We start from the raw sequence: 26,986 nt of genomic DNA on the forward strand, positions 1-26,986 counted from the left end.
CTGTCTCTGCCTCCCTACCTTTCTCTTAATAATAAAAAAATAAATAAGTAAAGAAGAAAATCTTATCCATTGTGACACATGAATGGACCTGGAGAGTATTATGCAAAGCCAGCTAGAGAAAAACAAGTACTACATGATTTCACCCATATATGGACTTTAATAAACAAAGTAAACTGACAAAATAGAACAGACCCATAGGTAGACAGCAGACTGAAAGCTGTCAGAGGGGAGGTGGGTTGTGGGGCTGAATGAAAAAGATGAAGGGGTTAGGCAACCCTGTCCCTCCTCCCCCCAAAACACTCATAGACACAACTGCAGTTCATGACATTTATTACAATTACATGTCCACTGTGTGTGTGTTAGAGGACTCGTCAAATTGTGAGGTGTGAGGCGTGACTTGCAACTCTCTGAGGAGTCTCCTTTATCCCTCTGGGGGGATGCCCTCATGGATGGAGCTTAGATAAATATCAGGCAGAACAGTCCCAAGCTCCCTTTCCATGCCCAGCCCTAAAGAAGTTCCTCCTTGTTTATAAATTTGTCCATGTTATACCATCTCAGGTTGAGAAACTCCAGGATGTTCCTCCCTAGATTTCTTAGCAGGAGTCTGGACCAGACTGATTGGATGTAATACACTTCCTCTTGGCGCAGAGCTCCCCCTTTGATGATCTCCAGGGCGCAGTCTTCTTTTGGAGATGGGTCTAGGTTGAGTATCCCAGCTGCTGCCTTCATGGCTGAGTCTGTTAAATGACAAGCAAAGAGTGGGCTTTTGAAGACTAGGAGAGCCTACGTGATGAAATACCTGCTGACTCCAACAACTTAGCCATTAGGGGCTGTTTGCCAGTGCTTGCTCTGCAAGGTCCATGGGCCCTACAGGGATTACATGGAGAAGAGTGGGTATGTTTAGGGCCTGTTGGGCAAAGGAAGGCTTAATACAGGCCCTGTCTTCCTGACTGACAATTTGTGGGGGCATTAGAGCTAATTGGTTGAGAGGTTTGAATCATGTTCCTGTTTTGGTGGTTCGGTTGGGAGTGAGGGAGTAACATGCGGGAGCAGAGCAGAGAGGTGTCAGAGGGTGACCCAGTCCCTAACAGGAAGTGTCGGTGGGAAAAAACAGAGCACTGTACAATAATGATTTACTGACTTGCAGAAGGAAGAATGGACACGAATCCAGGCCTTTGCTCCCTCATCAACACTAACCACTTTCACATAGAAAGAAACTCTATTGTTAGCGTCTTTCTCCCCAAACTTCATGTTCTTCTTGCACGGCTCCCGTCTCTCTCTCCATCCATCTCTCCTTTCACTGTGCATTTGTCTTTCTCTTGCTCTTGTTCTGAAACTGCCACTCAGTTGACTCAATTACTCTTGAAATAAAATTTTCTCACTGTGCCTGTCACATTTTTTGGATAAACTTGCATTTAGACTTACAGAAAAGTTATAAAAATTATGCACAGTATTCCCTCATAGCCTTCACCCTGCTTCTCCTGTCATCATAGCACATAGAACCATTGCACAATTATCAAGAATAGGTATGATATAATTGGAACAATATTACTAACTAAACTAAAGACCTTAGTATTTTCACTAATATCCTTTTTATGGTCTTCTAGGATCTTGTCCAGGATTTCACTTCATATTAAAGTCTTATTTTCCCTTCAATCTGTGACAGTTCTTCAGTCTTTCCTGGTCTCTCATGGGTTTTCCCATTGTTCTCCTATAACTGGAGTGAGATTATGCATTTTGGGCAAGAACACTATGAAAACAATGCTGAGTCTTTCTCAGTGCAGCACATCAAAGGGTTCATCTATCGATAGGTTCATATACTGCCAGGGATGTTATTAAGAAAAACAAACTTGTATTTGATGTCTTGTATAGGAAAGTAATGGCCATTGAGAGTCCAAGAGGATATAAGATGTTCAGAATAGAATCAGGTGACGAGTGTGCTGTCACTCAGCATATCTGGTGGTCAGAAGGGAAAGACGGAGGTCAAAGAGTGCTCAGGGACTGCTTCATTAAATGAGGACTAGGGCTCTCATTGGCTTTTAGGTCATTACATATGAATCATGGAGTTCAGCACCTTCTTTACCCAAATGGTAAGACAGACAACTCATCTGCAGACCATTTATTTCTATCGCTTGATCTTACCTGTGTTTATGAGGCCGAGGATGCAGAGAGTGATTGACACATTGACCTTGGCCAGTGAATATTCCTTCCTGATGGAGGAGAAAAACCCATCGAGAGCAAACTTGCTTGCAGAGTAGGGAGCAATAAGTGGATTAGCTATTTTCCCTAAATGATAAAGAAATGGGTTAAAAAGATCATCCATTTCAGTCCTGCAGAGCTGATCCTTGCTTTAACTGTAGCAGGCTTTGTAACCCCCCATGGAGTCCTTCTACCTGTTGAGTTGTAGTTTCTCTCTACTGCCTATAGAGAGTATCATGCTGTGTTGAATTTATAAAAGAAAAAAATTATTCTCCATCTTTAATATACATATAAAGGACTCTTAAAAAATACAATTTTTTTTTTTTTTTTTAGGAAACCCCTCCTGAATCATGAATTTGGGCTTGGAATTTGACTCTCATGGGTATGTGACACAGAATGTACAACCAGACTATCTGCTACCACTGGGGCTACTGATTAATCTAGGGCTGGTCCAAAGACCCAAGCAGGGCTGCAGGGAGGGATTGGTCAGATCTTAGTATAGATCAGGGGTCCCAAACTTTTTACACAGGGGGCCAGTTCACTGTCCCTCAGACCATTGGAGGGCCAGACTATAAAAAAAACTATGAACAAATCCCTATGCACACTGCACATATCTTATTTTAAAGTAAAAAAAACAAAACGGGAACAAATACAATATTTAAAATAAAGAACAAGTAAATTTAAATCAACCAACTGACCAGTATTTCAATGGGAACTATGCTCCTCTCGCTGACCACCAATGAAAAAGATGCCCCTTCCGGAAGTGCGGCGGGGGCCGGATAAATGGCCTCAGGGGGCCGCATGTGGCCCACAGGCCGTAGTTTGGGGACCCCTGGTATAGATGGTAAATAAGAGGGACTTTAAAGAGCCATGTAATGCCACAGTTGTTAACTCTTTCACCTCTGACCCAAGATATTTGGGAATCCAAGGGTTTGGCAAGAGCCCTCTGTCAATACAGTGAGCTATCATTGATTTGCTTTCTTCACAAGGTGAATGAAAACTCCTGTCTTTACTTTTCTACCCAAAACTACTTTTTTTTTTTTTTTTTTTTTTTTTAAAAAAAAACAACTTTCATCAACTTGGTTAATTCTCACTCCAGTTTTTGCAAGGACATATGGACACATTCCTGATATGGTAACCTATTCTATATCCTTTATAAGAGGAGGGAGTAGAAGTGGCTGGAGACCTTAGACTCTTTGCTGAGCATTGTTATAACAGCTACTTTAAGACCCTTGTCTGTTAATTATAAATAGGGGTCATTTTTAGAGTTGATCCCCATTGATTGCCTTTCCTCCTGAGTGTCAGTCACTTTTTCTATTCTTGTATGTACAGTAATGCATTTTATTATTAATATTATAATATTACTGGATTTTGTCCTAGTCCTCCTAAGAGTATTGATTTTTATTTTTTAGGTGGGCAGTTAACTTGGCTGAAATCTGCTGTCTCTTGCAGTAAGTACCACCTTAAATCTCTGTTTAACTAGTTAATCTTAACTGGACCCCTCATGGTCTAACTCAGTGGTAATCAACCTGGTCCCTACCACCCACTAGTGGACATTCTAGCTTTCATGGTGGGCGGTAGCGGAGCAACCAAAATATAAATAAAAAGATAGATTTAACTATAGTAAGTTGTTTTATAAAGATTTATTCTGCCAAACTGAGCGAAAACCTGACATAAAGTACTTAGTAATTAATTATTATTATATGCTTTAACTTGCTGTAACTCTGCTTTATAAATTTTATGAAGTAAAGTTACTTCCCTACTTTATAAATCACCATTACTGTGGAACCAGTGGGCAGTTAGAAAATTTTACTACTAACAGAGATACAAAAGTGGGCGGTAGGTATAAAAAGGTTGACTACCCCTGGTCTAACTCTCCAGTTGGCTGGATTAAGTCAGATTTCAAGATTAATCCATTTCTTTCCTCCAGTCTTTAAAGAACCTGAGGTCCATCATAAGTATGGAGACAACCCATAATCCAGGGATAATTGAAGTGATGGGAATGGATGAAATTGCCAGGGAGAGTACATTGAGAAGAGGTCTTAGAATGGAAAGAATCCCAAGAAACCAACCACAAGATGAAGAGAACTGAGGAGGGGCGGTGAAACCCAGGGAAGAGTTTTGGCCAGAGACGAGGGAGGAGCGTGTGGTGTTGAAACAGCACAAACTGGCAGAGGTAAGTAGGATAAAACCTGTTACTTAATTTCACTAAGTGACTTTGGCAAGAGCATGTCTGTGCAGGTGTGGGGCCTATGAAAGTGGCTCCTCCTGTTGTCTCAGCACCCTCACATCTCCCAAGGCAAGAACAAAAGCATGGATTTAAGAACCCTCACTGTGAAGGGTGGGCACAAACCTGTTCCACCAGCGTTACCTCATCACCCACATCCAGCCTAAACAGGCGTGCTTGCAGAAGGGAGAGTTGTCAGTGCCCTATGTGTTCACTTAACCAAGGATCAGCAGAGGCATTTACATTTCCTTCACCTTAAGTCACATGAATGGGGCTTCAGGAAGATCATTTGAGTCCTTTACAAGTGTCCTCTGGAGTTTGAGGATGGGTATTTGACTTACACTAGAAAGTCAAAAGGGATCCCTGGCCGGATGGCTCAGTGGCAGAGCATCAGCCTGGCATGTGGAAGTCCTGGGTTGAATTACCGGTCAGGGCACACAGGAGAAGCAACTATCTGCTTCTCCACCCCTTCCCCTGCTCCCCCCTCCTCCCCTCCTGCAGCTGTGGTTCCAGCAATTTGGCCCCAGGTGCTGGGGATGGCTCCATGGCCTCACAGTAGCTCAGTTGCCCAGCAATGGAGCAGCAGGCCCAGATGGGCAGAGCATTGCCCTGTAGGGAGCTTGCCCGGTGGATCCTTGTCAGGGCGCATGTGGGAGTCTGTCTCTGTTTCCCTGCCTCCTGCTTCTCAGGAAAGTCTAAAGGCAAGCGCTCACCTAGCTTCAGAGCAAAGCTGAGTGCATTGTGTGATTATATACAGTATGTCCAACGAATGGCATTCCCAGAGACCAATTGGAGGGGGATTGGCCTGGGATCACCTGCCCAGGAATGGTGGGTGGACTGAGCCAGGAGGGCTAGGCTGGTTGACACCCTGAAACTGAAAGGTGTGAGGTAGAGGACACACTGCTGACACTGAAGGTGTCTCCTATAGGGTGTCTCTGGGAAATCAATGAAAAAGCCCACAAAACCCACCCTCACCTCCTCCAAACTAGTAGGATGGGGATATCTTTTTCTTTTGAAATAACTTTAAAGTTAGAGAAGAACTGCAAGAATCCTATAATAAATAATCACTTTCCACTCTCACCTTCCCTAAACAAATCTGCGATCCCACCAACAGTACATGACTTTTCCCTTTTCTTCACATCCTTGCTAACACTTGTTTGTTGATTTATTGATGATCGCCATTCTGACAGGTATGAGAAGATATGTCATTGTGGTTTAAATATGCATTCCCCCGATGACTGGTGATATTAAGCATGGTTTCATTTTTCTTTTGGCCACCTGTTATATCCTCTTGGGAGAAACATCTGTTCAGGTCCTCTACGCCTTTTTAAATTTGTTTGTTATTTGGGTTAAATTGTATGAGTTCTTTATATATATTATATATTAACCTCTAATTGGATGTATAATTTGTGAATATCTTCTCCCATTCAGTAGGGTGTCTTCTTGTTTTGTTGATGGTTTCCTTTGCTGTGCAAAAACTTTTTTAGTTTGATGTAGTCCCAGTTACTTATTTTTTCTTTTGTTTCCCTTGCCTGAGGAGTTATATCAGAAAAAATATTGCTACATGAAATGACCAAGATTTCAGTTTCATATTCCACATATGAGCGAAATCATGTGGTTCTTAGCTTTTTCTGTGACTTACTTTGTTTAGCATAATATTCTCAAGGTCTATCCATGTTTTGCAAATGGCAGTATTTTATCTTTTCTTATGGCTAAGTTGTATCCCATTGTATATATGTACCACATGTTCTTATTCCAATCATTTATTGAAAGACACTTTGGTTGTTTCCATGTCTTGGCCACTGTGAATAATGCTTCAATAAACACAGGGGTGCATATATCTTTGCAAGTAAATATCTAAACAATTTTTGGGTAGATAAACCGAAGAGGGGTTGCTGGATCATATGGTAACTCTATTCTTAATTTTTTGAGGATGTCCATACTGTTTTCAATAGTGGCTATCTCAGTTTACATTCCCATGAGCAGTGAATGAGGGTTTATTTCTTTTTCTCCACAATCTATCCAACACTTGTTATTACTTGTCTTGTTGATAATAGCCAATTGAACTGGTATGTGATGTGGTCTCTCACTGTAGTTTTGATTTGCATTTCCCTTATGATTTTAATACCTCTACTATTTTTGGCAGCTAGAATGAAATAATTTAATTCTTAATAAGACTTGATTCACACGTTAACTACTCTTTCTGCTCAGTTCCTTTTGTTTTCATAAATGTAGTTCATAAGTTGCTGATGTGGTGTCTCTTTGTCGAGCAGGAGGAGATAACGTCATGGTTGCAAAGAGAAATTATGAGTTTGTTTTGCAAAAGGAAAGAATGTCTTTAAGGTAGCTGTGAGCAGCTTCTGACGCCCAGGAGTCTGGGACATTCAAGCGTCATCTATGACTCAAGAAACAGACTTCTCTCTCAGTCACTGAAACACCCTTTCCTTCCCTCCCTAGCTGCATAAAAACTCATTACTTCTGCTTTTTGAGAGGGATGAATTTGAGAAATCTTGCTCTCCTGTCCTCTTGCTTTGGCCAAATAAAATAAACATTTCTTCATTTCCGAGCACCGGTGTTTCCATGTTTCAGCTTTACCGGTGCCATGGCATGTGAACTTGAATTGTGGGAGGTGATTCTGCAACAAGGTCATGGTCACAGGTTCAGGGAGTTAGGATGTCGACATGTCTTTATAAGGACCACCATTCAACCTGCTACATTAACACTGATTATTTAGTCCACAGACCCCATTCAACTTTTGCTACTTGTCCTCATAATATCCTTTATAGCAAAGGATCTGATTGAGGAACACAGGTTGCATTTAGTTGTCATCACTCCTTAGCTTCTGGAACATTCTGCAGGATTTCCTTGACTCTCGTGACCCTGGCACTGTTGAGTACCGCCAATAGTTTTGTACATGGTAACATGTTGGAGCTGGCTCACACTGGATCACAAGAGCTGACTGCTCAATTTTCATGAATTTTGCAGGCAGGTTGGGGTCACATTCAAATGGCCATCATGAGAGTCCTTATACCATGGAAATGCTACAAATAAAAATGTTTGATTGTTCACCTCTGGAGGGTGACTTGTTAAACATTTACCAGCACACTGCTGATGAATGTCCTTAGTGTTTTGACTTTGCTCTGTTGTTTCTTCATGCATTGATTCAGGCTATGCATTTTTGGGGGCAGAATCAAAGGGCTTATTCTAATTTTCTTCCCCTTCATATTTGTAACACTGACATTGAGAGCCTTATCCTCAACATACATTATTTATTTGATTAATACCCCCTCTATATGATCATTCTTCACTTGTTTCCGAGCCCTCTGTGTGGACACCCTCCTCATCCCCACCGGGCAATGACACCCCATACCAGGCCACAAGGCCCCCTCTTCACTCCATATTGAGCTGCCCCATTGTGGCCCCCTCGCTGATGCCCTTGCCACCTCTGTTATTTCTGACACCCCATGCCTGGTGTCACATGGACACCCTCCTTGGTTTAGTGTGAACCAGGCTCCTGGTATAAACCAAGCTACCGCTGCTGCCTCTTGTTTGGATGCCCTTCTCATCTCATGTCAAGTCTTAGTATCCCAACTCAGGCTGCCATGGCTGCTCCCTGACTCAAAGCTGTCCCATTCTGCTCACGTTTGACAACCTGTGCCAACAGAGCAATGTTTAAGGAATCAGACATGTTACCACTGCCTCCTTTGCTTGTAGCTTAACTTTGCCCTCTCTGTGGTCTTGCTGATTGGACCTGAGTCAGTAACTGCCCCTCTGTAGGCTGAATGACTTGCAGGATTGATTTACAAAATACAGATGAGCCAATTAGATACCTCGTTTTTGGAAAGGATTTGGAGTTGGGAGATTGTGAGACCAAGAGAGTTGATAATGGGCCAGAAGTCAAAGGCATACTAAGAGTAGTTATGCTGAGAAAGGGACTGTGGCAGCCTGGTTGAACTCTACACCAAATGAAGCAGAGGCTAATAGAGAAGAGAGGAGCAGAAGTGCTGAGAGAAGCAGATATGGCATAACCATGCCCTCTCTGGGACCGCCTGGGGGCCTTATTTCATGGTGGATTCTCCACTGCAATTCCACTGCAATACCCAGCCGGCTCCCCAAGGATGGGCTGAGACAGATGTGTGCCCGATGTGGGCCAGTGATTTGGTACTCCTTTTAAATGTAATATTTACTAAATAGTTTTCAACATTTACTTAGAGAGTACAGGGCAAGACTAATTTTATACTGCTAAAAATAAAGGATTTATTGTTTGCTTAAATTACATGGGAGTTCCTGAGCCAGACAACTTCATGGAAAACATTAAGAATCAACTATTCTAGACATCAATTGGATTCTGACTTTCAGTTGACTGTGGTGCCTGACTGCAGGTCTGTGTCAGCTGATGGTTTTCAGCATCGGTTAACTTTTCTTATAGGTTCATAGCCACATTGAAAAAAATCCAACCCTAAGTGCTTCTGTACATTTTTTTTGTGGTTTGAGGATTATTCCTTGATAGATCGTTAGCATTACATTTGCTAGGTGAAATGATGGGAGCATTTTTTAAGGCTGTTGATACATATTGTCAGATTGCTGTAGACAAATAAAAAATGAAGGACTAGACTTTCAAAAATCAATTGTGAAAACCAGTAAAACAAATGAAAGAACTACAGTCTTCCTTCCATGACTGAGGGTTCTGTATTGATGGATTCAACTAACACCAGATTGAAAATATTTGAAAAAAAAAAAGTTATGTTGGGGCATGTACTCTGTGGGTAGTACATCTTTACTGAATGTGTACAGATTTTTTTCTTGTCATTCTTTCCGAAACAATACACTATAACAACAATTTATTGCATCTACATTGTATTAGGTATTATAGGTAATCTAGAGATGATTTAAAGTGTTGATGAGAGAAAAAGGTAGAAAAACATTTATTTGGGTTTTTGAATTGCAATTCAGAAACAGATTCTGGAAGCAATCAGAAAGTGTCCTGTCCAGGAATTAGCATTCAGGTTACAGTAGCCATTTACCAAGAGTTATGACTGAAGGAAAATTGATCTTTCACAAGTCAGTGGTTTCTCATGAACATCTCTTTCCATGACTGGGAAAGAAACATTTTTTTTTTTTTGCATAGTTCTTAAAAAGCAGCTATTTTGTACAGTCTTTGAAAGTTTCTTTCTCAGAAAATACCATATTTCCCCATGTATAAGACACACCTAATTATGGGGCCCAAAATTTGAAAAAAAATGTATTACATAAAGTTATTAAATTTAAGTTTTATTCACCATAAAATTAATACAGCTCCTCATCACTGTCAAAACTCCCATCCATTAGCTTGTCCTCATCTGTATCTGATGACAAATCAGTCTTCATATATTGCCTCTTCCTCAGATCCATCCTTGGCATTTGAAATGCCACAACCACTGTATAAGACACACTCAGTTTTCAGACCCCAAATTTTTCGAGAAAGGGTACGTCATATACATGGGGAAATACGATAACTTGTTTTTTGGCAAGCCAGCAAGGTCAGTGCAATTTGTCCCACAGGATGAAGTCCAGAGTACAAGATGAAGTAAGTCCCTGTGGTCATCACTTTTTTTTTTTTTTTTTACAGAGACAGAGTGAGAGTCAAAGAGAGGGATAGATAGGGACAGACAGATAGGAACAGAGAGAGATGTGAAGCATCAATCATTAGTTTTTTGTTGTGGCACCTTAGTTATCCATTGATGGCTTTCTCATATGTACTTTGACTGTGGGGCTACAGCAGACTGAGTAACCCCTTGCTTGAGCCAGCGATCTTGGGTCCAAGCTGGTGAGCTTTGCTCAAACCAGATCAGCCTGCACTCAAGCTGGCAACCTCGGGGTCTTGAACCTGGGTCCTCTGCATCCCAGTCTGACGCTCTATCTACTGCGCCACCACCTGGTCAGGCGGTCATTGCTTTTCACAAAAGTATACAGAAGGGTGTGCAGAGGTTATATGCACATACTATGCCATTTGATGTAAGGGACTTGAGTATCCGTGGATTTTGGTCCACTGGAGTGACATGTGGTGCCCTGGAACCAATCCCTTGCTAATACTGAGTGATCACTGTACTAAACATCTTTTACTTTTACCTACGAAATTGCCAATTGCTGCAAATTGTTAACTCTGCAAAGTAGGTGGGAGATGAACACTCACATATACTCAGGGTGGAATGGGGCATAATGCTTATAGTAATCATTTAAATTGGATTTTAAAAATATATTTAAAAAGTCTAGTCCCTTATTTTTCATTTTGTCTAAAGCCATTTGGAACTATGTTCCAATAGCTTTAAAATCATTCCCATCATTTTGCCCAGTAAATCTAGTGCTAAAATTTATGAAGGGAATAATTATCAACTTAGACATAAATTTATGAACAAGAACATTTATTGTAGAATTTTTATAATAGCAAAACATTGAAAGTAACCTAAATATCTAGCAGGATAAGAATAAATTATACTATATCTATATCTGTAGCTGTACCTATTCCAATACCTATATTTGTACCTGTACCAGCACCTGTATCTGTATAGTACCTTTACCTGGACCTGTATCTATACCTGTAGCTGTACCTGTACCAGTACCTGTACCTGTAGCTGTAGCTGTACCTGTACCAGTACCTATACCTGTGTCTGTATCTGTACCTGTACCTATATCTGTAGCTGTACCTGTATCTGTATCTGTACCTGTACCAGCACCTGTATCTGTACAGTACCTTTACCTGTACCTGTATCTATACCTGTACCTGTACCTGTACCAGTACCTGTACCTGTAGCTTTAGCTGTACCTGTACCTGTACCAGTACCTGTACCTGTGTCTGTATCTGTACCTGTACCTATATCTGTACCTGTACCTGTAGCTGTAGCTGTACCTGTACCTGTAGCTATGTCTGTATCTGTATCTGTACCTGTACCTGTATCTGTATGTATCTGGAAGAGAATTATCCAAAATATTGGCTTGATTATAGATTATTTTAATTTCATTTTACAGTTCTTTTCATTTTTCAAATTTTCATGATATATGTGTATAAATTGTATACCCACAGAAACATTTAAAAAAGTTGTTAGGGCATTGCTCTTTCAATTACTTTGTGCCTTCAACTTAGAACCTTTTGTGAGAAATTTAAGAAATGATTTGCTTTCCTCAGGGCTTCCTTCTTTGGATATAATCTTATGTACATACTGAGCCTCCTTTTTGTCTTTTTGTTGAGTAACTCAAGAGCCTAATTTGAAACATAAGCACAGCATCTGTGTTGAGTCTAATTTTGGCATATTTATATTCTTCTTTTCTTAAGACCTAGTTTTCTATTTGTATATTTCAATTAGAACGTATTTGTTGTAAGCCTTTCCAAACTCCTTCGTAAGTAAATATAACAACATGAATGATGGCAGAACTTTGCTATTTTCATCAGGAAGTGCACTTGACCGAAACCAATGGGATAGCAAGGGTCAGTAACCATGACTGCTTAAGCTCTACCCAGCCTTTTAAGGGGGAAATGTAGAGCAATGGTTGTCATAAATAGCATTTTGTTGTTGTTGTTGTTGTTCTTAACCTGCATTAGATTGTTACTGTCTTTAGCAGTGACAAACCTCCTCTCACCCTTCTTGGGGCAGGGGGCTGGGCAGATACAACACTGAACTTGAGGATCAGTCTAGCAGTTTCTCTTAATCCAGGGGTCCCCAAACTTTTTACATAGGGGGCCAGTTCTCTGTCCCTCAGACCGTTGGAGGGCCGGAGTATAAAAAAAACTATGAACAAATCCCTATGCACACTGCACATATCTTATTTTTAAGTAAAAAAACAAAACGGGAACAAATACAATATTTAAAATAAAGAACAAGTAAATTTAAATCAACAAACTGACCAGTATTTCAATGGGAACTATGCTTCTCTCACTGACCACCAATGAAACAGGTGCCCCTTCCAGAAGTGCGGTGGGGGCCGGATAAATGGCCTCAGGGGGCCGCATGTGGCCCGCGGGCTGTAGTTTGGGGACCCCTGTCTTAATCCTTCAGTTTCTGCCTAAACATAATCTTTTGAATTTAGGTGACAGTGGAATTTTTATGTCCAGTTTATTGATCCTTCCTCTGGGTCTTTATCTAGGTCATGCATGGCATATCTCTACACACATACGTCATCTCCCCATTCTTCTCCCCATTCTCCTCCAAACAGTCTGAACCTGCAGCGGCAGGCTCCTCCCTCCATGTAAATACTTACATTAACATGCATAAACACTTCCGCTCACCTTGGAAACTGTGGTTTCTGAAAATTATTTTTGAGGTGATTGGATTTAAGGGTAAGATTCATCTTTTCTTAGAAAAATTGGAACAATTGAATGAGGGCTAAATAATTTCTAGCCTCTTTCTACTCTAGTTCCCAGACCCCTTTGCATCCTAGACCTTGACTTTGCCCTTCCTCCTCACTTTTCACCCCAATGCATACCCATACATTGAGGCATTGGTCTACCTTTCAGGAAAAAGTGGGTATGCCAGAGCTGAAGGCAGGGATAAAATTAACATCTGTATATTCTTATCTTTAGGCAAAACATCAGAACGTTATTATGGACATTCTAAATCCTCTTAGTTGATATGTGCAGTAGAGAAACCTGTTCCCTTTTCTTCCTCTTTGCAATATTGACTTCTTTTAGGGTAACGCTGATTAATAAAATTACATATGTTTCAGGTGTACAATTCTGTAACATGTCATCTGTATACTGTATTGTGTGTCCCCACCCCAAGTTAAGTCTCCTTCCATCAACATTTATTCCCCCTTAACTCTCTGCCTCCCGCCATGCTCCTTCCCCTCTGGTAATCATCACACTGTTGTCTGTGTCTACGAGGTTTTTTTTTTCCTTAATCCCTTCACCTTTTTCATCCAGCCGCCCAACCTCCCCTCCCCCTGACTGTCAGCCCTTTCTCTGTATCTATGAGTCTGTTTCTATTTTGTTCATTAGATTCCACATATAAGTGAAATCATATGGTACTTCTTTTCCTCTGACTGGCTTATTTTATTTGGCATAATGCTTTCTAGGTCCATTCATGCTGTCACAAAGGGTAAGATTTCCTTCTTTTTTATGGCTGAGTAGTATTCCATTGCATAAATGTACCACAGCTTTTTTATTCACTCATCTACTGACGGGCACTTGGGCTGCTTCCAGATCTTAGCTATTGTAAGTAATGCTGCAATGAACATAGGGGTGCATATATTCTTTGAATTCATGTTTTGGGTTTCTTCAGATATATTCCCAGAAGTGGAATCACTGGGTGTTGGGCAGATAAAATGTATTATGCTCACTTTGTTAAAGATAACACGAGGAAGCCGTCGCCCAGGTGATATTAATGTGTGTTGGGGTGGGCTAAAGGCAGGATTCAGAGATTGGTATGGAGCCACCACCCTTGATGGGTGGGATAGAGTACTGGTTGCTGCTCTGGCTCCCCATGGCTGTCCTTTTAGGGGCCATGGGCTACATGTTTTTTACTCAAGAGGAAACTGCCCGAGGACATTTTGCGCTTTGGGCAAAGTGCTCAGAGACTGGTGAAGTGTACCTTTGTAATTGTTGAAACTATTATTTTTGCTGTTGTAATTTGTGTAATGTTCTAATTTCCTTGCACAGGGATGCCGGTGGTATAGATTGTGGGTAGTAAAGTGAGCATAAGGGTGGATTGTTGGGCAGATAAAATGTATTATGCTCACTTTGTTAAAGATAACACGAGGAAGCCGTTGCCCAGGTGATATTAATGTGTGTTGGGGTGGGCTAAAGGCAGGCGGAATCCTTGTAGCCTGGGGCTTGGTTTTGGGATTAAGCCTTTCCTACCCTTTTTGATGTGGGGTGGTGCAATCCAATCATGCCTCAGAAGGTGACTTTGGGTTGGAGACTTCCCTACTTTGTATATTGGATTAAAGGTTGTGAAGCTACACTATAAAATGGGGGCAAAACGGGACTTGGCTCTTGGTTCCTGAGATTAGCATGAGAGAGCAGAGAGAGTAGAACCAGCAGCGGAAGGAGGCCACGTGGAGGAGGCCAGGAAAAGCAGCCAAGATGGCGGAGTGCTGAGTGAGATGCCAGTTTGTGTAGAGTTTGTATCTGGGAGAAGGAAGGAGATGGGGAACTGAGGAGAATAAGTCTGGTGAGCTAGAAACCTTTGATTCTAGGAAACTCGGATAAATCAGTAGCTTTGTGAGCACTGAATGTGATTGGGTTTTGGAGCCCAGTGTGTATTTTTACTTGCCCGCCGGGTGCAAACTAGGATTAAAGACTATGGCCCACCAGCTTTTGGCTCCACTGTTTCTTTACCGACTGTCCGAATCCAATGCGAACCTGCATGGGCCAGAAGGCTGCTGTGATGGTGGCCCTGGCCACGGCTGCTGGCTTTACACTGGGTCATAAGGCAGTTTCATTTTTAATTTTTAAAGATTACTCCATACTACTTGCCACAGTGGCTGTACCAGTCTGCATTCCCACCAATAATGCATGAAGGTTCCCTTTTCACTACATCCTCACCAACACTTGTTGATATATTGATGAGCGCCATTCTGACAGATGTAAGGTGATATGTCATTGTGGTTTTAATTTGTATTTCTCTGATGATTGGTGACACTGAACATCTTTTTCATAAGTCTAATGGCCATCTGTATGTCCGCTATGAGCTTCCTGATAGTTTATATCCATCTACCATTCAGCACCATATTTGTCACCTACTGATCAAGTTTCTATGTATATATAACATCAGTTAGTGCCTCCTGCCCCACATGCAGGTTTAGGTACAAGTTGAGCTACTATAACCAAAACCCAAATTTAAAATGGCTTAAACAAATATAAATTTATTTTTCTCTCATGGAATAATAGCTTGGGGTCTACAGTCCAGGCTGCTATGGCAGTTCTATCCCAGGAAGTAGTCTAGGAATCTTATTATCACAGAACCACCATTCCTGGGGCGTCCCTTGCCTGTAGGTCATGATGGCTTAATATCATGTCAGAATTCCAGTGGGAGAAAATGTAGAAAAAAGGATATATACAACCTGAAAGTTGTATGTTTCTCTTCTGCCACAGCTGGCTGCACTTGTGGTCTTTATTCAAAGTGGATAGTGTCCAATTGAAAATCAAGGGTCCTATTTCTCTAAAAGACACTGATGTTGATAAACAATGAGCAGTCTCTCCAATTGCTCATGAGAAGACACATATAAGATTAGAAGGCAGTGGGCTCCCAGCCTAGAGCACCAGAGCTGGGAAGAGGTGCCCACATAATATCTGGCTGTGAAAATCAGTGGAATTCTGTCTACCAGGGAGAGGTAGAAGTCTGTTAGAGACAGAGGTATTCTTTTAAAGAGCACAGAATTCTCATTCACAGCCACTCACCTTGGGCTCTAGTAGAAGGAAGGCAGAGAGAAGAGTCATGTGAGGAGAGAATGGGGTTTGTGGCTCTGGGAGAGAACTGAAGGGACAGCTACCAGGATCCCTGTGCTAAGTCACTCTCCCCACCGCAGACACCATCTTACTTGGGTGGAGCACCCTCCTCCATACAGCATCAAAATGGGTGAAAGCAATGGCCCCATACTCTGGACTCCCTCTCACCCCATCCTGCAAAGTTGGTACCCTGCTGAGGAGTCAGCTGCCTGGGCTGGGTGTAAAGGTCTGGGCAAACTCAGGGAGTGTCAGTGACTGAATTGTGTATCTTTGGGGTGGGGGCCATCCCCCCCACTTTGCCATGAACCTGACTGGGTCCTTCCCCTCACAGGAGATTGCTAGCCCCATCCTCTGAATTCCTGCTGGCTCCACCCTGCTGAGGTCTGGGCAGAATCTGAGACAGTCTGAGTTACATGGCTCTAGGATGGGAAATTTTTCCTTTGCATGCCTGAATGGTGCATAGCCCTCCCTTCATATGGCCAAATTTTGGTCTGTTTTGGGCCTGATAAACTCTGCTGACCTCACCCTGATAACTCCCTGAGACCCCCTCCCCCACCACCATACACACATTACCATCACAAAGGTGTGCAAACACTCAGCAGGTGGCAGCTAGACTTGGCATGCCCTGGACATTTGCTGAGTGACCTCAGACCAACCACTGGCACCAAGTTTGAACCTGCATCAATCTGGCTAATACCACTCATTCTTCCTGGTGACTCACTGAGAACGTACCTCATGCAACTTGAGTATCATCAGAGGCTCTTTCAGTGACTGAGCCTAACAGGCAGCCAACAGGTAGAGGTGAATGAAAGTGAATCTCAGGGTGCTTTGGGACTTCTGCTGACCTGCCTGGGGCCCAGTGCAGGTAAAAATTGGTTTTGTTGCATAGCTAGGTCCTTTCCATGCACACCCAGGACTAGCAGAGGCAGCCACAAACTGTGGATCACTTTGTACCTCCAAACACGTTGGCCAGGGCCAGTCACAGGTGATGTCTGACATTGGCCTGCACCAGAGTTCCTCCCAAGAGGCCCCAGAACCAACACACCTGGTGGCCAGCTTCAGACAACATCAGAGCAGGATCCAATTAGCTTTGGTAAGTGACATATCCAAAGGGAGATCTCAGCAGGCACCAGGCCTTGCTGAGGTAAATTCTACTTCAGGTGGTCAGTACCTGCCCAACAGCTTGTACACTGAGGTATGGGTCAATCCTCACAGTCAGCTAGCCCGAGAATCAACTCTATGCGCAAGCAGGCCAATAGCAATCAAGACTCAATTACAATAGGAGGACCCACAAAATGCACATAAAGGACATTCTTGGAGCACTAAGCTCAGGTAATCAAGGAGACTGTGTCACTGGGTCCCATAGGACACCTACTACATAAGGCCACTGTACCAGGACTAAAAGTCATAGCAGATCTACCTAACACATAGAAACTAGCACAAAGAGGAAGCCAAAATGAGGAGACAAAGAAACAAATGAAAGAACAGGAGAAATATCCAGAAAAAGAACTAAATGAAATGAAGGCAAGCAATTTATCAGATCTAGAGTTTAAAAAAATGGTTATAAGGATGCTCAAGAAACTTAGTGAGACCTTCAACAAAGATATAGTAAGCATAAAAAGGACATAGAAACCATAAAAAAGAACCAATCATAAATGAATAATACAATATCTGAAATGAATACTATACTAGAAGGAATAAACAATAATTTGGATGAAGCAGATAATCAAATCAGCAACTTAGAAGGCAAGATAGCAGAAAACACCCAGTTGAGCAGCTAAAAGAAAAAGAAAATTTTAAAAATGACAATAGTTTAAGGGACCTTTGGGACAACATGAAGCATAGCAATATCTGTATCATAGGGATACCAGAAGGAAAAAAGAGAGAGCAATAAATTGAGAACCTATTTGAAGAAATAATGACTGTAAATTTTCCTAAACTGGTGAAGGAAAAAGACATACACATCCAGGAAGTTCAGAGAGTCCCAAAGAAGATGAAACAAAAGAGGTCCACACCAAGACACATTATAATTAAAATGGCAAAGTTTAAAGACAAAGAGAGAATCTTAAAAGCAGCAACAGAAAAGCAGTTAGTTAGTTACAAGGAAGCTCCCATAAGACGGTCAGCTGATTTTCAACAGAAACTTTGCAGGTCAGAAGAGATTGGCATGAAATATTCAAAGTGATGAAAAGCAAGGACTTACAAGACTACTTTACCCAGCAAGGCTATCATTTAAACTTGAAGGGGAAATAGAAGAGCTTCCCAGACAATAAAAAACTAAAGGAGTACTTTACCATCAAACTAGCATTAAAAAAATGTTAAAGGGTATTCTTTAAGAAGAAGAAGAAAAAAATAAAACCCACAGAGGAACATAGTTAAAAGAATAAAATGACAATAAATATGTACCTATCAATAATCAATTTAAATGTAAATGACTTAAATGCTCCAATCAAAAGACATAGGGTAGCTGAATGGATAAGGAAGAAAGATGTATATATCTGCTGTCTATAAGAGTCCCACCTCAGAATGAAAAATGCACACAGACTAAAAGTAAAAGGATGGAAAAATGTATTTCACACAAATGGAAATTTTTAAAAAGCTGGGATAGCAATACTTATATCTGACCAAATAGACTTCAAAACAAAGGCTATATAGTAAAAGAAAAAGAGAGACACTACTCAATGATAAAGGGAAGACTGCAACAAAAGGATATAATCCTTGTAAACATTTATGCACCCAACATAGGAGCATATATATAAAGCAAATCTTAATGTACATAAAAGGAGATACTGACAGCAATGTAGGCATAATAGGGGAGTATAAAACCCCATTGACATCAATGGATAGCTCTTCCAGACAGAAAATCAACAAAGAAACAGTTGCCTTAAATGACACACTAGATCAGATGGATTTAATTGATATCTTGAACATTACAACCCAAAGCAGAAAAATATACATTCTTTTCAGGTGCACATGGAATGTTTTCTAGGATAGACCACATGTTAAGCCACAATACAAGTTTCCCTAAACTTAAGAATATTGAAATTGTATCAAGCATCTTCTTGGATCACAATGGTATAAAACTATACTAAAAAATAAAACACAAGAAAAAAACTGAAAAGCACACAAAAATATGAAGACTAAATAACATGTGACTAAACGATGAAAGAGTTAGCAATGAGATCAAGGAAGAAATCAAAAGATACCTTCAAACAAATGAAAACGAGAACACAACAACCCAAAATCTATAGGACACAGTGAAAGTAGTCCTATGAGGGAAATTTATAGCAGTGCAGGCCTACCTCAAGAAACAAACAAACAAAAAATCTCAAATGAACAAAATGAACAGGCTGAATTCTTTTGGCTGTACAAACAATAGACTTGAAGGATAGCAGTCCACCTAGATTTCTATCTCCCAGAGTCCACAGAAATTGCAAAGTGACATTTAATAGGTATAAAAGATGTGTGGGAACAGAGGTTATCAAAATTTCATTATGACCTTGGACTTTTACAGTAATTCTTGCACCTTTTGAGAACAGTCACACTGTGTATATGTTATGAAGTTAAATTCTCCAGTCAAAGACGATACATGCCTTTGCCTGGAGTCAACATATTATTTAATCCTCTGAAATCCTTAAAGCCACCTACGCTGTGACAGATGTGAGGGTTTTGGCCAATGCCCTAGGGTGAATTGAGTATGTGCCCAGCCAGCACACTTCCCACTCGTATGCATCTAGAAGCTCTCCCTTTCAGCTCCAAGAGAGGCTGAGTCTGGGCTGGGGTGGAGCATCTGTGTTGCCTGGGAAGCACAGGGATGCATATTAACCACTGGCTGGTGGCACAGACACACTGCTTTTTTATCCCACCACTAGGCAGGCCTTTTCCATCCAGAAAGTAGGGCTCTTTATAACATAGATGGTGTGTTTTTAGTTACAGTAATAACCAACATTTGTGAAATATAATACTTAAGAACTTACTTACAATGTAAAAACAAATCACCTAGATTTGTTTTTACATTGCCAGGAATGAAATTTAGATGGCTGACACTAATCCTGGTGTTTACACCTTCCAGCTGTATTCTTCTAACTGGCTAATCAACAAATTTACATGGAACTTTTCTCTTGGACCTATGATGAAATGCCTCTAGGAATCTCCCAAGCTGGAAACTCCCTGGCTTTTTACTGGTGATAACTTCTAATGCTGCCACCATCCAAAACATCAGGATTTCCCTTGATCGTGAATATTCCTGTTGTACACACTCTCTCCCTACCCAGTTGGTTAAGTTAGACTTTTAGTGTAGCAAGCTCAGATTTGGATTACACCCCCACATAGGCAGGTCTGTTAATAATAAGGTGTGTTTGTTTTTGTTTATTTAATTTTGTCTTAACCCACTGATTAGGCAACTGTATATTGTTAAAAAATTTCACTTTTCAGTTAGTTGCATCAACTAACTTCACCTACCTACAGCTCTTGGTCATAACCGTCATGACCAGGTCTCTCCCTTAGTACCAGGAGAAGCTGTCCTCCAGCAGTTTCTCGATGTCTCATTGGACTTCCATTTGTAGATCACGAGCCACCAGGATCCTGGGAGGCACTCTGAACTGCTACCTTTTCTCTGTTCCTCCCAGGGATCTTGTAGTCCATCTACTCTGAATGAGCCCTCTTTTTGCATGGACACAAACAACATCTCTTACTCAGTATGCGTGCTCCTCATTGAGTTTGCATGCCCAAGTCTCTTATTCATATATTTGCCTGTCTACGCATATGGGCAAACTGTTAATCAGCTTTTGTTTAAGATCACTGTGAGCATTTCAACTTCCACTTTATCTTGTGTTACTTCTCTCCATGAAAACTGATAAAATACTCATATTTACTACAGAGCCCCCAACCATCATCCCTGGCACTTCTGCTGCACTCACCAGCCACCGAGGAGACAACGACAATGCTTCCATTGCTCTTCTTCAGCATGGGAAAAGCAGCCATAGCCATGACCACATAACTAAGGTAGTTGACTTCCATAACTTTGCGCACGTGAGGGATATCACCATTAAATAACTGCATAGAAGTGTTGGTGATGTGGTTGAGAATGAGCATGTCTAGTCCCCCTGCAAGAAATGACTGTGTTAAGAGAAACCATCTGGGGTTGATACCTTTGCTTTCCCCCTCCCCTCTTCCTTCCCAAAGCTCCTCAGCAAAGTCCCATTGAGCGAAGACCCATGGAGCAAGTCCCGAAGAGGAGAGAGGAGAAGCAGCCTCACCCATGATCTTTCCAGCTTCGACAACGAATTGCTCTGCGAAGGTCATGTTCTCCATGGTGCCAGCAATGTAGTGGGCTGAGGCTGCTCCATACTCCAGGCAGTGGGATACTATCTGCAAGGGCACAGTGACCTGGGTGGCATCATTGGCAGCAGACCTTTGGGGGCAGTCTCTGAAGTAATGGGGATTTATATGAGAAGTTGCTCACAGTACTGGTTTGATTAGAAATGGTGGTGGGTTTATGTATATGAGTGTGAATTTAGTGTACATGTGTGTTTGTGTGTGTTGCTAAATGTAGCCTGACACAATCTTTCTCCTCTGTGTGAAATATTTTCCGGAAGTACTTCAGGTAGGGTCTAAATGGATAACTCATCACGGTGCTTAGGTTCAAGTCCATGGTATGCATGTGTGAGTTTCCGGGAATTGGTATTTCTGAATGATGTTAGTTTCTGTGTGGGGACCCTTTGGTTTGTGAACATTTTTATATCCTTGTGTTTATGAGTCTGAGCATATGCAAGGTGATGTGCCTGAGAATTTACATAGATATAAGAATATGAATTCATGTGTAGGTCTTAGAATTTTTGTATCTGAGCACGTATCTATATATCAGTGACTTTGTAACTGTGTATGCACAGGCAGGTCTTTGTGTCTATATATATGTAATGGGAATGAATGCTGAAATGCATATTTTCATATTATTGTGGGTGTTTGGGTGTTAGAGCCTCTGTGTGTGAGCATAAACCTGTAAGTTTGTGTGTGTGTGTGTGTGCGTCTGCGTATGGATGTGCCAGGCTCTTTGTGTTGGCTCCTATATGTAAGAATACATCTGGCTGTGTACGTATAGACATGTTTGTGGGCAAAGACCCTCACCTTCTTTAAATCTTCTTCTGACCTTGCTGTCACCATCACATGGGCTCCCATCTTTGCCAGATGATAGGCCATCTCTTTTCCAATCCCCTTGCTGGCACCTGTGACAATCACTTTTTTTCCTTGGAGCATCTCTGGGAAACCCAAAAGGAAGTGAGGAGCATACCCAACATGACAGCAACAGCCCTCCTCCTGCTCTGGATGTGGGCAGCCTTATCTCAGTGTCTTCACATTATAAATGCAATTCATCTCAAACTGCATAAATCAGTGGAGGGAAGTTCAAGTCTCTCATAAATATGCTCTGAAATGGGGGTTTGGCTTGTTGCTCAAAACTAAGCCTTCCTATGGTCTTTCCTTAAAACAAAACAAGCCCCCCCCCAGCCTAAAAAACAACTCCATAGACAGAGGTTTCAGCTGGAACACTAGAGTTGCAGAAGTCTCTGGACTCATCTAGTTTTGCTCAATTGAAATAAAATGCAAAACATTATCAAAACACATAACGCTCACAGAGATTCCAGGGATTTCCCTCACTTCTATTTAGTCATCAACTCCAGACCACTTTCTTGCCTCTCATTCATCCGTCTCTCCATGGAGCCCACCTATCCGGCTGAGCTGGGAATTTTGGAATTACCTTCACTTTTGTAGGGGATCTAAAATTGCTGTTCATTAAGGTTGTCAAATACAACATGTACTATTTCACAATCATTTGGCTACATCATTACTCTTCCTCACACTCCTATTACCCAGAGCCTGTGGCTGGAGGGCACAGAAATACTCTGCCACCTCAGGGTCCTTGTTGTTTTGTAACTTTGTGGATCAGGAAATCATCATGATTTTCAGACACTCCCGCCACCCCTGTTTCTTTTTTAAAAAAATCTTTTCCTCCAAAATTAGACATCGTTACATTGGTACTTACCTGGTCTGAATTCCTCATTTGCAGAATAATAGTAGCAGGCCAAGAAGACCCCAAGAATGGGGAGGAGATAGTTTTTCATAAAAGCCATCAGACAGGGAGCTGGCACGAAGAGCCCTGTAGGACACACAGAGAGGACCTACACAACCTTCTACAACCTCCTAGGCAAGTAGCAATGTCCGAATTGTGACATCAAGGATGGGAGGCTGGAGTAATCTCAAGCAGTGTTAGCCAATTTCCCTGTAAGAGCAGCAATTGGCTAGGGAGGGATCCTATTTGTCTAGGTAGCCTGGTACTGGTAGATTTCACAGTTAACACTATTTATTCCTTTTCACTGAGCAAGAAGAGATTTACAGATGACCAAACTCATGACTGTACAGGACTGGATTTCTGGGCATCACTATCCTGAGCTCATTTTCTTTTTAACAGCATTTATACCAGGAACCAACAGCTTTACAAAAGTGTTTGTCAAAGAGAGAGAGAAAGCATGTGTGAGGCTTCTGGGAAATGTGAGTAATAGCAAAGAGAGCCAAATTCAAGCCATATCTCAGCCCCACCTTCTAGTCACAAACAATTTAAAATATATAATAGCACAAAACAAAAGTAAGCTAAGAAAATATGTGCATGCTTGAAAAATAAGATAGCAGACAAGCCCAGTAAACCCCACAGTCAGGTTCAATGAACTTGTATTACAACATCAAAGGGAATGCAAGCCAGCCAGAGCCCAGATGGGAAGAAACCCAAGACTGGTTGAAGACTCTCAGGAAAGTGCAACGAATGTACAGATATTACTTCAATAGCAAAACAGAAGAAATAATGAGTGCAAAAGAAAAAAGACACAAAGCTATTAAACTGGGTCTTATAAATGTTATAGAGAAACTAGAATCATGGAGAAGTTGCTAGAAGAGGCCCTGGCTGGATAGCTCGGTTGGTTAGAATTTTGTCCCAAAGCACAAAGGTTGCTGGTTCAATCCCCGGTCAGGGCACATACAGGAACAGATTGATTTTTTTTGTCTTTCTAAAATCAATTAAAAAAAGAAGAAGAAAAAGAAGTTGCTAGAAGAGGAGACCTAGTGCAGGAGAAAAAGCACCAGCACCACTGAAGCACCGCTGGCCTGCAAAGTCCACATCCAGCTAAAACGGATCTGGTAACAATAACAGGGCCATAGAAGAGAAAACCCCAGTCATTTAGAATTTAAAGCAGAAATATAGAAATAGCCACCTTGGTATGTCTGTAGTAAGAATTCATTAAGGAACAATACTCAAAGAATGAATTTAAGATATATTATTGTTAATTTTTTCAACTAAAAACCAACTAACCAAACCACAAAAATTACTCTATCAAAGAGCAAATTGAGAAATCTGCAAGTTACCAACAGAGCCGAGAAGACCATTTTAAATATGATGATGAGAATGGGTACCAGAGCTTTGGAGGAGGAATATGGGTTAAGGGTAGGGATTGGGGGATTCTAACAAAATTAAGACAAATCGAGTTATGATATGACCTCAAGTTCAGTATCTGAAAATACGTATTGAATTATCACTTCAGAGTGAGGAAAAAAAAAAGTAAGACCCAGAGGAGATAAAAAAAATTGTCAATACAGACCCGCAGCTATGAATTTCACTTTCAGAAGACAATGGAGATTTGAAAACAGTTGAGGACTGGATAGAGCTCAAGGTCCATGGAGGACAAAATAGAGAAAAAATCAAGTTCAAGTAGTGGCCCTGGCCAGTTGGCTCAATGGGTAGAGCATTGACTCGGCTACCAGATGTCCCAGGTTCCATCTCTGGTCAGGACACAATGAGAAGCGACCATCTGCTTCTCACCCCCTCCCTCTCTCCCTTTTCTTTCTCTCCCCCTATCGCAGCCAGTGGCTTGATTGGTTTGAGCATCAGCCCTAGGCACTGAGGATAGCTCAGTTGGTCCAAGTGTCAGCCTCAGGCACTGAAGATAGCTCTGTTGATTTGAGCATCGGCCCAAGATGGGGGTTGCTGGGTAGATCTTGGTCAGGGCGCATGCGAGAGTCTGTCTCATTATCTCCCCTTCTCTCACTTAAAGAAGAAAAAAAAAAGAAAGTTCAAGTGGAAAATTATACTACATACTGTCAGAACTGCAAAAGATAAATATATAGTTTTATAAATGACTTTATGCTAACAAGATATGTTACAGAATACCCCATTTTCATCTCTAGAGGAAAGAAAATTTGTTTTATTTTCTTAACACTATACTATTAAAGATAATATTATAGGAAACAAAACATTTCTTGAGAATACGACATGGCTGAAATGATAGAAAGATGGACAGACTAGGGAAATTTACTGTCTGTCAAAAAAGAAAAAAAATTAAAGTCCATTACAAAAAAACATTGTTTAAAGAAATAAAAAATAACAACACGTAAGATAAACAGCAAGGTGATAGAAATGCATTAACTACTGTTGATTATCTGAATTAAGAAATAAAGTCCAACGTTGTACTGCCTCAAAAGACATTTAAACAGACATTAAAACATAGGTACACATATACACGCACACACACAAATCAATAATTTGATGACCTAAAAGCTATATGCTAGTAAATAAGGACATAAAGAAAGCATCTAACAAAGCAAAATTCACGGAATTAAGTGGAATAATTTTGAGTCAATAAAAAGCATTAATGAGAAATGAGGACACTTTATAAGGGTATGTTGTTTTCGTAGTTCTCAAAATTTTTAGCCTCAGGCTCCCTTTACAATCTTAAAATTATTGAGGATCTCAAAGAATTTTGCATATGTAGGTTTTTGTTATTGATATGCTATATTAGAAATTAAGGCCGAGAATTTTTTTAAACTCAAGAATACATAAGCATTCCTGTAAGTATCCTGTGTGCCCCTGAAAAACTCACAAAAGAACAGTAGGGAAAAAGTCAAATAATGTCTTAGTATAATTATGAAAATAGTTTTTACCTTTTAAGTCCCCAGAAGGGTCTCAGGGGCTCAGGATTACCCATTTTGGCCATATTATGTAATAAACACGGATCCACTGTATGCCCATATTTGTATGCCTGGTTGTTTCATTTGCTTGTGAACTGGAGGGTATGGTCTACGTCAGGGGTCCCCAAACTAGGGACCGCGGGCTGCATGCGGCCCCCTGAGGCCATTTATCCGGCCCCCTGCCGCACTTCCGGAAGGGGCACCTCTTTCATTGGTGGTCAGTGAAAGGAGCATAGTTCCCATTGAAATACTGGTCAGTTTGTTGATTTAAATTTACTTGTTCTTTATTTTAAATATTGGACTTGTTCCTGTTTTGTTTTTTTACTTTAAAATAAGATATGTGCAGTGTGCATAGGGATTTGTTCATAGTTTTTTTTATAGTCCGGCCCTCCAACGGTCTGAGGGACAGTGAACTGGCCCCCTGTGTAAAAAGTTTGGGGACCCCTGGTCTACATCTTTGTCATCTCTGCCTCTGTCCATCGCCCTCTAGCCTAGCTTCAAAGTAGCCATTCAGTGAACCTTGGCTGCCTGAGTGTTTCTAAGGTTTTGCAGCAACCAGATGATGGCTGCTTTCCTGGAGCCGGATTTAAAAGCAAGGAAATCGCTGGGATTCAGTGTTCTGGTCAGAACCGATCAACCTCACTCCCTAATCCTCTTCTAGAAGGTCTCAAACAATTAAAAAAAATACAAAAGAAAATACAACCATTTCACCTAGCACTTCTTTCAAGTCAAATTTTCCCCAATCAAGTCAAGTTCCTGTCATTGCCACAGAAACGAAGCCAGCTGTTTGCTCCACTCCTCCGTGTGGGCCCCCCGTAAAAATTAACTTATTGAGGGTAACTGGTTACTAACATTATATACATCTCTGTACCCTATTGTGTGCTCACCACTGGAAGTCTAATTTCTTTCCATTATCGTGTATTTGAGCCTTATTACTCACTTCTCTTGTCTCGAATTTTCCCCTCTGAGAACCGCCAGTTAGAATGCCCATCATCAGAAAGATAAATGACAAGTGTTGGAGAAGGAAAAGTGCAGAAAAAGGACCCTCAAGCACTGCTAGTGGGAATGTAAATTAGTGCAGCCTTAAACAGTATGGAGGCTCCTTAAAAAATTGAGAGTAGAGCGACCGTATG

General features: G+C 41.2%; 1 protein-coding gene across 1 annotated transcript; it reads right to left on the reverse strand.

Moving 5' to 3' along the window:
- Positions 1-134: 134 nt before the first annotated feature.
- Positions 135-23,126, reverse strand: HSD11B1 (hydroxysteroid 11-beta dehydrogenase 1). Its single transcript, XM_066361832.1, has 6 exons — positions 22,885-23,126; positions 21,972-22,102; positions 21,104-21,215; positions 20,765-20,950; positions 2,143-2,286; positions 135-737 (listed from the first exon to the last, which is right to left on the reverse strand). The coding sequence occupies exons 1-6, from the start codon at positions 22,970-22,972 to the stop codon at positions 508-510; spliced, it is 891 nt and encodes a 296-aa protein (XP_066217929.1). The 5' UTR covers positions 22,973-23,126; the 3' UTR covers positions 135-507.
- Positions 23,127-26,986: the final 3,860 nt, after the last annotated feature.

The sequence above is a fragment of the Saccopteryx leptura genome, chromosome 2 (assembly GCF_036850995.1).
Source record: "Saccopteryx leptura isolate mSacLep1 chromosome 2, mSacLep1_pri_phased_curated, whole genome shotgun sequence".
Classification (NCBI taxonomy): Eukaryota; Metazoa; Chordata; class Mammalia; order Chiroptera; family Emballonuridae; genus Saccopteryx; species Saccopteryx leptura.